Consider the following 14,098-nt stretch of genomic DNA (forward strand, 5'->3'; position numbering starts at 1 on the left):
GAGATGCGCCCTGGGATTTCTTTGGAAGGAATGATGCTAAAGCTGAAACTCCAGTACTTTGGCCACCTCATGCGAAGAGTCGACTCATTGGAAAAGACTCTGATGCTGGGAGGGATTGGGGGCAGGAGGGAAAGGGGACGACAGAGGATGAGATGGCTGGATGGCATCACTGACTCAATAGATGTGAGTCTGAGTGAAGTCCGGGAGTTGGTGACAGACAGGGAGGCCTGGTGTGCTGCGATTCATGGGGTTGCAAAGAGTCAGACACGACTGAGCAACTGATCTGATCTGATAATAACCAGTAAGATATGGACATAGCATATTCTGTGGTATGAACTCAAGGCACGCTCAATCTTTCTACTGGGACACTTCTGCCCCAGTCACTGTCTGAAACTCAGGTGAATAACATTAGGATAGAATAGGTCAACTTCTCATCTACATCAGTATCTATACCTAAACACTAGCAAAATTCAAACAAATTCCTTGGAGACAATAGTGATTCTGGAAAGCTGATTTCAGATTCTTATGACGCATGCATTCTCTGTTTTGTCAGTAAGGTACTATCCATTAGTGACGGCCCAAAGTTCCAGACACTGGAAGTTTCTAAGCTTTTACAAACTCCTGATGAGTACTGAGCAAACTACATTAGGATAGATCACTGACTGGCGAACCATGGTCCATGGTCTGTTTTTGTATGAACTGCCTGCTAAGAATAGATTTAACATTTTAAAAGAAAGGTAAAAAACAAAACAATATGCATGTGCCTCTTAAGGCCTAGAATATTTACTGTCTTGCCCAACCCCGGATAGATGACTGTTAAATAAAGTGGGCACAAAAATCCAGATACAGAACTAACCGCTTTTTATTTTGGTAATTCCACTCTTTTACCTATTTAAACAGTAGTGTTTCTTTTATGTTACTATCTTAAAGTTGTTTAGCTTTTCTACCCATAAGATGGTATTTTAGGTAACAAATTTTGTTATGCCTCTTCAGTCATTAATAGAGTTAATCTTCTAAGGAGCATCTTTATTTTCTATTTCACAGTTTAAAAAAATTAAGATTCTCAGAGGTTCCATGATATGAAACCCTTTTCATAATATATTTTATATACAAACACATTAGACATATATTAGACATACAAACTCCTGAATTAATTGATTAATTTTTGGCTGCGCAGGCTCTTGGTTACCGCACATGGGTTTTTTTCTAGTTGCAGTGAATGGGCTTCCCTTGCTGTGGAGCATGGGATCTAGAGACTACGGGCTCAGCAGTTGTGACACACAGTTTTAGCTACTCTGTGGTATGTGGAATCTTCCCGGACCAGGGATGGAACCTGTCTCCCCTGCATTGGCAGGCAGATTCTCACTGGACCACCGGGGAAGTCCTAGATATACAAACTACTTAGAATGAACTTCTGTCTTGGACAGATAAGTTTTAACTGCTCAGTCGTGTCCGACTCTTTGCAACCCTATGGGCTGTAGCCTGCCAGGTTCCTCTGTCCATGGAATTCTCCAGGCAAGAAAACTGGAGTGGGTGGCCATTCCTTTTTCCAGGGGATCTTCTTGACTCAGGGCTTGAACCCAGGTCTCCTGGGCTCTTCTTTACCATCTGAGCCAAAACACTGCTTTAATTTTCTGAGCTGGTTTAGGTTAATTATATTTGTAACTTTATAAAGAAACAGTACAAATTAGTGAAAACCTCCCATTATTAGTGGTGTTAGCAGGCCCTGAAGTAAACTGTATTCCAGATCTAGGAAAGAGCTCAGGGGGCTGTGGTTAAAAACAAATGATGGGATTAACTGGAAACCAACCAGAAGTAATTTACTGTTACAATGTGATTCCAGAGATAATAACTGATAAGATAGCTACTTTTGTATCATCCAGAAACAGAAAACTAAAACATTAATATATAACTTGGGGATTATAACATTGAGAAGATTGCTGACTGATAAATGCAGACACAATACGCCTGGTAGATTATTCCTGGAATCTAGAAAGAGAGCTAGAAATTAAGAATCTATTAATGTTCAGCCAGCATCACTTTTTTGAAGTAAAGAAATACTATGTTTAGCAGATATAATCACTGTATTTTGAAAACAAAGATACAAACTAGGAATCAAAGAAACAAATATTTATGAGTCCTCAAAGGCAGGGCTCAACTTAAATGAGTCTAGGAGAGAAGACTAGCTTTTCTACGAAGGAAGTGACTAAATGAGAAACTGCCCCAAATCATATAGTCCTCACAGCTCTACTTGCACGCTTACTAAAAAGAATCCTTATTTCTAATTTAGCTCACAGCTACATTACATCAAAAAGACGTTGCTATTACTGAGAGCTGAAATTACAAAATTATTTTTAAAAATATAAATAGACATAGCTAGATATCTTGAGGTCTGAGCATGTTCTGATGAGATAAATCTAGATTCAACATGAAATAGTGAAACCAGAGCTTCCAAACAAATGTGACAAGAAAGCATTAGAGGTATGATGAGCAACTGGCCCCTGAGCCTTCAGACATGGCTGGAGCTGCTTCAACCTACCAGCAAAGTTCATTTACCCTGGTGTGCCATAAAATCTTATGCTTATTCTGCACACATTAGACACAGTAACTCCCCATTCCCCTGCTTTCTGGTAACCAGCATTCTAATAATTCCCGCCTCTCTGAATCAGACTACTCTATGCATACCTTACTGATGTGTATTTTTCTTTTGTCCTAAGAGAAAGCACTAAGCGGTGAAATGCCTAAAGTCTGGCGTAAGAATGTAGTAAGAGAGGTGTAAAGTCAGATTATTAAACATTCTCATTCTGAATAATGAAAAGGAGCAAATTAGAAAATGTTTTATGAATATTACACTCTCTGCCTTGGAATTTCTCACTCATTAACCCTTATTGTGCTTGTCAAATCCTAGACATTCTTCAAGATCAACCTCAATGCTTTCTTTCCTGGTGCCCATCCACATCATATTATCTCTCTTTTTTTCTTTGAATTTTCATAGTAATTTGTATTTCCTTTAAAAGAGTCCACCCAATTTCACCTTTTACTATTTTCATTTGTTTTCTTATCCTTGATCTTAGAGGACAAGCATCTGTAAAGCTGACTTTTTTCTTAACACTTACTTCAAACTTTTTAATGTATTTATTTTTATTTTATCTTTAAAATTATTCTTATTTTTTAGCTACACAAGAGGCATGTGGGATCTTAGTTCCCCAACCAGGGATCGAACCTGCACACCCTGCGCTGGACCGAGAAGTCCAAAGTTGACTCTCTCTTCATGATCAGATGCTCTATAACGCTTAGGTCCTCCACACAGACAGCACACATGTGTTCAACTTAACTTATTTGAATATGTTTTGCCTTCAGATGACTACACATAGCCTTCTAAATCACTTCTTGAGAATCAAGTGGTTTATATAATCATTTTTAAAAAAATTTTATAAATGTAATTTACCCATTCAACATACACTAGCCAATGAGGTAACCAGTATAAGCCAAGACCAGGACACTATCATGAACTCCCTGTAATTGCGACCCTTCAATTACGTACTTGTGCTGCATATTCTTATTATGTTCCCTATTCTATTTGGAGATTCAGGTTCTACAAATTCTACCAGGTTCTACCAGGATTGAGCCTACAGTCCCTGGTGGCTCAGCGGTAAAAGAATCCGCCTGCAATGCAGGAGACATGGGTTTGATCCTTCAGTCTGGAAGATTCCCCTGGAGAAGGAAATGGCTACCACTTCAGTATTCTTGCCTGGAGAATTCGGTGGATAGAGGAGCCTGGTGGGCTACAGTCCATGGGGTTGCAAAGAGTTGGACATGACTTTGCAGCCAAACCACCACAATCTACCTGGAGACAAGACGAACAGTGGGGTTGCTAATATGTATTTAAAGAAACTATTGACAAAATAATGACAATGATATGAATCCTGAGTATAAAGGTATTTTGGGAAAGGAACAGAAAACTAGCAAAAGACAGTTCCTTGCTGCTCTGAAAGGAGAGGAGTGTTGCTACAAAGACGATTCAAACAGCTCTTGTTGTCATCTAGGAAGGGGATAGTAAAAATGGCTAGGACAGCTAAAAACCACCCTGAAAGAGAAAGTAGATTATTGGTGGGAACAAACTGTGAGTTTCGGATGAAAGAGACTGAATGGTGTTGCCTGATGCAGAAGCAGCATGTGGTCTGAGAAGCTGCTGCTTTCACTTTCCTTGTAGTTTATTTGTTGTTTTTCAGTTTCTCGGTTGTGTCCGACTCTTTGTGACCCCACGTAGTTTATTTAGTTCAACACTAAAATTCCCCACAGTTTAGACGATAACTAAATTGGGGAGGCAAATAACTGTTTCTTTTTTTTTAAGTCCTATGTTACCAAATATTTATTATCTGCTTTGATCTTGTGCTGTGTAAGGCAATGGGAACAAGCTTCTATCCTCAAAGCACTTACATTCTATGGTTCAATTTAGTCTTTGTTGGTACATCAAAAATGCCTGAATAATAACCCTGCCAACATGTGTGATTTCAACAGTCAAGAGTTTTCCTACAGAATACAACTTGTGGGAGACACTTCCCTGGTGGTCCAGAGGCTGAGAACTTCTTTCCAATGCAGCGGATGTGGGTTCCATCCCCGGTGGGAGAAACAAAGATCCCATGTATAGCACAGCAACTAAGCCTATGTCCTCCAACTAGAGCCCGGGTGCCTCACTGGAGACCTTGAGAGCTGCAAACTCCAGACCTTGAGAGCTGCAAACTCACTGGAGACCTTGAGAGCTGCAAACTCCAGAGCTGCAAACTCCAAAGCTCCTGCTCTGCAGCGTACGAGCACAACCAGAGAGAAGCCTGTTGCTGCCAGAAAGATCCTGAGTGCTGAAACTAAGACCTGACACAGCCAGCCAAAAAAGAGAAAGAAACAAACAAAAAAAAATACACCTTGTGGGGTTGTCTTCGTATGTCAATATCACGTGAACACTGCAGGACATTTTTATGATTATAAACTTATGTGAAGAAAACTGTCTTAAGCTCTTATTCCTCCCCTTTCTCTTCTCTAACTCAGCTCTACCTTCACCCTGCAATCGCAAGTGATTGTTGCTCAGTCATGTTTGACTATGTGACCCCATGGACTGCAGCCCACCAGGCTCCTCTGTTCATGGGATTTCCCAGGCAAGAATACTGGAGTGGGTTGCCATTTCCTCCTCCAGGGGATCTTCCCAACCTAGGGATCAGACCTGGGTCTGCTGCATTGCAGGTGATTCTTTACCACTTGAGCTACCAGGGAATCCACCTTCACCCTACTGCCCATTTAACAGGGGCTCTGTGTGTTTTCTTCATATTTTCAGTGTATATATAAACATGCACCTATCCATCCCATTAAATATTGAATTTGTATTAGGGAAAAATACAAACAGCAAATAATTTCAGCCAAAGGATCTGGAAATAAATTAGAAATGTTCCATTTTAGCTATAGAACCATAAAATTATGTAATGGTTAGATCTTACTTTCAAATATTAGCACCATAAATTCCTATTAACAAGATCTGAGAAAACATAAGAAAAGCATTGCTATGGAAAATTGAAAATACTCAGTAACTGTAGAAATTATGATGCTTTAAGATAATCATGGATGCTAGTATAAAAGAAGTCCAGGCCTTATATCATGTAATCTTGCTCCTTATTTTACAGATAAGAACCAGTTCAGGGCATTTTAGTGACTTGCCCCAGGTGACCCGGTCAGTTCTCATTCCAAATTCTACATTATTAGCAACATAGTCTTGATTTGACTGGTATATAGCGTGGGCTCTCAGTTTTCATTAGGATGTAGCTGAGATTATACCTCTTTTGAAACATTTTCTCTAGTATATAAGAAAAAGATTATTGTAGAAAAAAAGAAAATACAGATAAGCATAAAGGAGGAAATAAAAACTACTCAATTAAGACTTTATATTTAAAATCTTATCTGTCTTCTCTTTGCAAAACCTTATCTTGACATCCTGGAGAAATCTGTTACTTTTGTATGGGTGACAGTCAGGATTTCAGGATATCAGAATCAGGTTACCCAGCTAAAGTCAGACATGTAGGAGGTCAGGGTCAGAAAGAGTAGTACGTTGCTTGAAACAGAGAAGGGTGAGAAAAGCAGACTAGGGCATGTGACAGGCTTAATGTATTTGGCTGTACCATGGGGTTTTCACCCGACGCTACATTCCCCATTAGCATCTATGTGTTCAGTGTGCTCTCTTCTTGTAGACTATAACAACAGACACACCGTAATGTCTGCCATAATCTTAGCTGACTTTCTGAGGAGAACCTACCTAGCCGTAGCCCTTCTGAATAAACAGCCTTAGGCAGCTTTCTTTGGTACCAGATGATCCCTGGTCATTAGTAAGGGCAGCCATTCAGTAGCTGGCTAATAACCTTAACACGTCTTGCCACAAGAGGTATCAATCCCCCAATAAGGAGGAACTGTGCCCATTCAATTCTTGCTTTCGGAAAATACAGAGAGAACTAGTTAGAAGAGAGCAGATTAGGGAAAGGATGCAGAGAAACACGTCTCAAGACAAGGAACTGTGAGCAAGTGCATAAGGAAGTGGAAACCATCAGTGAGCAGACACTAGGAGAGAAACAGCGAGAAGCCAAGGTACCACTAGAGGAAAAGATCCATGGACTCACGTGGAAATCCACAGAGCTGCCTTGTTCCCAGGCTGGTCAATCTAGATTTCCTGTTTTCTCCATTCTGTTAGCTCAGTCTATTGCCACATAGATCCTTATGATAATTATCCCTTATTTCATTTAGATTGTAACTCTGTCATTTTTTTGAAAAAGGAGGTTGAACTATGTAATCACCAAGCAATCTCTCACATCTCATTGATCTTGAGTAGCATGTTCTGAATGTATAATGAAACAGCTTAGATCAGAAGTTCCCATACTTGACCGATTATTATAATCATCTAGGGAGTTGAAAAAAGTTTAAGATTCTGGGGACTCACTGACTCAGAATATCATACAGAAAATCTTTCTGGCTTTGAGTCTCTATGCTCAGATGGTAAAAATCATGCCTCTTCTGAGAAATTAAGGCATGGAGGGGTAACTGTGTTGAAGTAAAGTGAACTATTTAATAAAGTTACTCCTAGTTTGACTCTCTTAAATTCTCATTATTATTAAAACATCATTTTCAATATTTCATAATTTATTTTCTCTATTTTTAATCCAAATATTTCTAATTTCTTGTTTTTTTTTTTTTTTTACTACTTTCTGTGTACATACATTTTAACCTAATAATGCATTTCAGTTTTTTGGTTTATGTTAATATGATTGGTTTTATACTTTACAAGAAAACTCCTTACAGCAAAATATATTATTTTACAAATAAGAGGGTAAAGGTGATATTTTACATCCCTTTTATTCTTATGTAAATTTATAAATCATGCAAACAGGGAATTCCCTGGCTGACCAGTGGTTAGGACTCAGTGCTTTCACTACTGAGGGCTGGAATTCAATCCCTGGTCAGGGAACTAAGATCCTGTAAGCCGAGAGGCATGGCCAAAACAACAACAAACAAACAAACAAAAACCCCAAAAAACAAACTTCTTTTTGCTTATCTGCATTTTCTCTTTTTTCTATAATAAACTTTCTTTTATATATAAGAGAAAATCCTTCAAAAGAGGTATGATGTCAGCTACATCCTAATGAAAAACTGAGAGATCATGCTGTAAACCAGTCAAATCAAGAGTTTCTGATTTGTTTAAAATTTGTCCCTAGAGAATGGAAGGTGCTATATTAATGCTAATTACTGGGCAAGTTCAATAGGCTAACTAGAAAAGGGACTAATACAGATCTTTCAAGGCCCTTTCGTAAAATGATTATAGTTAGTCTGAAACCAATCAATATGAGTGATAGGAAGGATATTTAAGTCAAATACATTTAGTGAAAACTAAAGACTAACATTCTAAATTTTTGTCGTACTTACAAACAGTGTTGGCTTGGGTATAAATACATTGTCTTCAGGTTCTTTAGGCGCATTCAAAGTCTTTGATTTCTGATTTTCTGTCACATTTTTGGATTCCATTTTAGTGAAAAGTAAGTTGTCCTTGGAACGCTTACTACGCATGTGAGTGATAATCTGCTTCATTGCTGCCAATTCCTGTTGATACATGAAAATAGAAGAGGAAAACAAGTATGATTTTAGCAAGCAGAACTCATGATGTTGATGTTAAAACATTTATTTTTATTCTTGAAGTAGAAAAAACATTTGAAACAATTACATTACATAAATGAGGAAAGTTGTGAAAATAACTACATATTAATGTTCAATAATGATGCACAAAAATCTCATAGTTGTTAATACTGTTAAAAGATAAGTATGTCATTCCAAAGGGGAAAGAGGGGGAGGGAGAAATAGGATAAACAGGAGTATGGGGTTAAGAGACACATACAATAGTATTATCTTGTTATACATAAAGGAGATCAGCAACAAGGATTTACTGTGTAGCACAGAGAATTATATTCAATATCTTATAATAACCTATGATGGAAAATACTCTGAAAAAATACACACGTATAACTGAATCACTTTGCTGTACACCTGAAACAAACACAGTATTATAAATCAACTATACTTCAAAAAAAAATTATTCCAAAGTTTGCTGCTACTGCTAAGTCGCTTCAGTCGTGTCCGACTCTGTGCGACCCCAGAGATGGCAGCCCACCAGGCTCCCCCATCCCTGGGATTCTCCAGGTAAGAACACTGGAGTGGGTCACCATTTGCTTCTCCAAAGCATGAAAGTGAAAAGGGAAAGTGAAGTTGCTCAGTCGTGTCTGACTCCTAGGGACCCCATGGACTGCAGCCTACCAGGCTCCTCCGTCTGTGGGATTTGCCAGGCAAGAGTACTGGAGTGGGGTGCCATTGCCTTCTCCAATTCCATAGTTTAGTGTTTCTTAAATTTTTCAGCACATTGGAATCACCTGTGGAGCTTAAAAAAAAAACCTGATGCCTGTGTTCCACCCTCAGAGATTGAGAGATAATTGAACCGGGGTGTAGCCTTGGCTCTGAAAATTTTAAAGATCCCCAGGTGATTTTAACAAATTTGGGAGTCATGGGCATAGCTACGTCCCCTGGTAGCTTTTCTACACATACTTGATAAACAGATTATTTAGGCACTTAACTTTTTCTCTTCTACCTCTTAAACTATACTACCAGCCTTTTTTGAAATCTTGCATGAAGATGCAAGGGAAAAAGTCTGAAAAAAATTTTTCTTGTCTATTAACCAGCAGTTCAAACAATAAGTTTAATATAGCTTCAGGGTTTCTTTAACCATGTTATTCCCGGACTAAAAGACAGAAAACAAATTTATGGTTACCAAAAGGGAAAGTGGGGGGAGGGATAAATCAGGAATTTGGGATTAACAGATACGGACTGCTATATATAAAACAGATCAACATCAAGGACCAGCTTGTATAGCACAGGGAGTCAGAAGCACTCTGCTCCACACCTGAAACATCGTAAATTGACTATACTTCAGTAAAGACACAACAAAACATATTACTCCCTCTTCTACAAATGAAAACCTGAGTTAGGTCTATCAGTCATTGTTTGAATTAAGGATTAGTTATGCTGAACTTGAAAAACCCAGATAAAAAATTTCCCTCATTCTTTTACATCTATTTTGTTGTTTCTTTTCCCCGTAGTCAAACCTTTAGCACCGCACACTAACTAGTGGATATTTATGCTTCATTACTAAATTGATTTGATCAAACACAAGTATATGGAGAGAGGGCAGACTAAACTCTTCTTTACCTTATTCTCTGTAGAACAGTGGTAGGCTTTGTTGGAGGTAATTTTCTCCTATGATTTTATTTCATCTTCGTGCCAAGACACAAAAGTTACAGCGATAGAAAATGTTCTGCTTCCTTCTACTAATCTGTTTATAGACATCAGCTCTGTGTCACAGCAAGTTCCTACAGGCCTTTTTTTTTCTGGCTGTCATTAGTTCTATTTAGAACCATCTAGCTTGAGTGGGTATTTTAAAACAGAGCTGTTGAGTTTAAGCCACAAAGCCTTAGTAACTCACAGGGCCAAGAGAGGAGCTGGAAGAAACGATGCCAGAATCCTCTCTTTTCTGCAGGAATGGGGCTGGCTTGGCCAACGCACATGAGGATGTGTCTACCTTCAGAAACTGCCAGTCTGATATACTATTTAAAAAATTATTTATTTGGCTGTGTCCTGTCTTAGTTGCTCTGCAGCATGTGAGATTTTAGTTTCCTGACCAAGGATTGATTCCTTGTCCCCAGCATTGCAAGGTGGATTCTTAACCACTGAACCATCAGGGAAGTCCCTGATATTTGAGCCTTTTGAGGACTCATTGCTTTTGAGACTATGCTACTTCATTTATATGCTTCCCTATAGTGGAGTGTGTACCATTGATTTAATGTAAAATATGTCTGGTGTTATGGTAGATTTCAGCTCCTGTTCTAGTTACCATGCGGTAAATAGAAGTGAGAGGGGAGATAATGGTCTCTCAACCTATCAAAGGAACATTTTTTATCTGAAAGAACCTCTTTTTACTAGTCATACCTTTTGTACCTTGGCATGGAGATAAAATATGGAGAAAAAAATTTCCTCCAATACAACCTAACACTATTCTACAGATAAATAGGGTCCAGGGAATCATACCTTCTGAGGGGAGGGAAGGGAGAGACGGTAAGGATGAGGAGGGAGAAAACAAAGGGGAAGCGGGGATACCAGGCAGAGGGCTTTGGCTTCTGAGAGTCCAAGAGGAAGTCATGCTTTTGTTTCTCTTTGACCTCACCTGCTGCTAATATAGGAACAACTACAGCTAACAGATCACTTCTGATGCTGGTCAGGACACAGAAGGGAAATTCACAGGTTTTTAGACTAGGATGACCCCAACCGAGGGTGCTGTCACAGAACTACGGCTGTTCATCTGATAGTATTAAATGTTAGCACAGCTTCTGAAATCTAAGTAAAGAACACTGAAAAAGCAACTGAATTCTGCAAAATTCCTATTAGGATAATACACAGCTACAATGGACACCAAAATAAGATGCAGTTTTATTATGTTTTCATACAGATGATCTCTTTTATATCAATGGTAAATTTGAATAAAGAAAATTCCACTTAATGTCAAATAGTACTGACAACACCACTGGAGACTTGAGCACACAGAAAGCCAAGCACAGGTAGTGGAAATATTTCAGTACTCGGTTAGAAGTCAAAGACTCACCTATTCTGGACAGGATTATTGACTGTGTAAACTTAGGAAATCTCCTCTGATTCAATAAGCTTCAGCTTCCAAACTGACCAAATGCATGCTTGTCTTACCTTTTTGGATCTTTGCCAGTCTCGTAAGTGTTTGGGTATGTTTATTTTGCATTTCTTCTATTGTGAGGCTGGGCAGTTTTCCTGAGTCTAAGGGTATCACCAACTCAATGGATGTAAGTTTGAGCCAACTCTGGCAGATGGTGAAGGACAGGGAAGGCTGGCAGGCTGCAGCCCATAGAGTCGCAAAGGGTCCGACACGACTGAGGCGACAGCACACACACATAGGTGATTAACAAACAACGCTGTGATAGTTTCAGGTGAACAGCGAAGGGACTCAGCCGTACATACACATGCATCCAATCTCCCCCAAACACCCCTCCCATCCAGGCTGCCACACAACACTGAGCAGAGTTCCATGTGCTATACAGCAGGTCTTTGTTGGTTATCCATTTTAAATATAGCAACCCTGACTTTCTTACAGAGATCTTTCCCCTTCTTCTTAAAGAGTTTCTGCCTTTTTTCTCCTCATTGATGGAAATGCCTTTTCCCCCACATGACCTAAGATTATCTAGCTTCTTAATCATACTGTTTGCTGGGATCAATTTTGTACTGACTGATTTTAAGACTGATGCAAAGTTGTTACTTTGAAATTTCCTTTTATTGCACATCTTGGCATGTTCCATTATTTCTTGTCTCTCTCTCGCTCTTTTTGTCATTTGATGGCAAACAATCTAGTAATTTCATGAGGGGGTACTGTGGTAAAGTACTATACTCGTCCTCAGAACTCTGCAGGTATTACTTCTCTGTTTTCTAAAGTCAGATTTCTGGGAACTATGCTGCCAAGCTAATGTTGATTTCTTTGTAAGTATTTTCTTTCTCTCGGAACTGTCAATATTGTTTACCTTTTCCTTGTAAATTTCTGTCTTTTTACCTTTTTCAAAGTTTTAGGAGAGTTTGTTCACTTTTCCTGACATCCTTCTACTGGCATTTTTAACTTACTTATAGTAACTACATGATTTTGATTTCAGCATTTTTTGAAAACACCATAAACTTTTTCCATACGCTGCTTATTTTCTATAAATACTAATTTCTCAAATCTTTTTGAAGAAACTAATTACAAAACCTTGCAAGTTCTTTTCCGTCACAGAATTTTTGTTTTCTCTGGAGAAGAGTCAGTCCCTCTGTTTATTGTATGTGTGTGTGTGTGTGTTTTTCTCCCTCTTGTGCTATTAATTTTCTTCCAGTTTCTGACAGTCTTTGGTTGTGTGCCCCAATGTATGAATGAAGAAACAGACTAAATGTTTTCTTTTTGCTGCTATGGGCCATTCATCTGAATGAGATAGCTGGATATGTGGACAAGAAAATCTGCCAAGCAGGTTTCACTCTAGGTCCTCAGATGGAAAGTAGGCTCTCTTATCCAAAATTAAAAAATGTGGAATATCTTATTCAGGGACGCTTCTTTTCGGCAGTCCTAGTCAATTCCTGGCAAATGCTCCATTAATTTAGAAAGTCATTTGTCAAAATATTTCTTTTAATTTCTGCTTTTTAAAAATCATAGAATCATTACTCATTCATTATAAAATTCAAGTACAGCAAAAGTACCCTGCCTCAACTCTCTTTTCCATATACCACTTGTGTGAGACCTTTAAACATTCTTCTATAGCAGTCTGACTGGTAAGAATATTCATTAGTTCTGATACATTTTCTAGTGATCTACAAAAACCTAATAGGATATATCTTATAATTCTAGTATATCAAACACATAAGAAAATTACCGTAACTTCAGGAATGAAGGAACCATTCATTAAAATGAACAAATGCAGAACTGCATCCAACTATATGATTGTAACTTAATATAAAAATAAAACAAAACATAAAAACCACATTGCAGTACTCTACTCCTCAAGTGGAAGAGTAAAGGACATTCTTATGACGCTTCCAGATGGTGAAGATGTTGAAGATGATGACTGTACCAACACTCTCTATAAAGGAGATAAACTACTCTCTTGAATGTGAACGCACATATCCTGGTCATTTCGTATAAACTATTTGCATAGAGGGTGGCATATTAAAAGAGCTCCACTGCAGAGCAGCTGCTTACGAGTATTGCATGGTTGATGCCAATAGATGGCTGAAAGTTGTAAACTCTGCAAACATGTTGGCAAGGGGACACATAGATGGCATTTCTTGATGAAAATAGCTCTAAGAAGTATAATGCAAACATGTGCTCCACTGGAGGTTACACTGAAGTGCTCTTTAGGGGAATAACAATGTATCTGGCAGTCAGGTCAGCATTCTGTGCATCCTTCTTACCTGAGCTAACCCGAGGTAAAAACCAACCTGGTTTTAAACCAAAACAAAAGAGTCTGAAATGAAGTACATGGATGCAATCTCAAAAATGACAGAATGATCTCTGTTTGTTTCCAAGGCAAACCATTCAATATCACAGTAATCCAAGTCTATGCCCCAACCAGAAACGCTGAAGAAGCTGAAGTTGAACGGTTCTATGAAGACCTACAAGACCTTTTAGAACTAACACCCAAAAAAAGATGTCCTTTTCATTATAGGGGACTGGAATGCAAAAGTAGGAAGTCAAGAAACACCTGGAGTAACAGGCAAATTTGGCCTTGGAATATGGAATGAAGCAGGGCAAAGGCTAATAGAGTTTTGCCAAGAGAACGTACTGGTCATAGCAAACACCCTCTTCCAACAACACAAGAGAAGACTCTACACATGGACATCACCAGATGGTCAACACTGAAATCAGATTGATTATATTCTTTGCATCCAAAGATGGAGAAGCTCTATACAGTCAACAAAAACAAGACTGGGA

General features: G+C 38.6%; 1 protein-coding gene across 2 annotated transcripts in view; it reads right to left on the bottom strand.

Annotated features, from left to right (window-relative positions):
* The window catches only part of PIBF1 (progesterone immunomodulatory binding factor 1), a 231,558-nt gene that overhangs the window by 8,600 nt on the left and 208,860 nt on the right, over positions 1 to 14,098 (bottom strand). For both annotated transcript variants that reach the window (XM_010831994.1, XM_010831989.1), the window contains exon 17: positions 7,954 to 8,127. In XM_010831994.1, the coding sequence (XP_010830296.1) occupies positions 7,954 to 8,127 (174 nt within the window). The remainder of the gene's footprint in view (positions 1 to 7,953; positions 8,128 to 14,098) is intronic.

Source organism: Bison bison, unplaced genomic scaffold (assembly GCF_000754665.1).
Source record: "Bison bison bison isolate TAMUID 2011002044 unplaced genomic scaffold, Bison_UMD1.0 scf7180017860360, whole genome shotgun sequence".
Classification (NCBI taxonomy): Eukaryota; Metazoa; Chordata; class Mammalia; order Artiodactyla; family Bovidae; genus Bison; species Bison bison.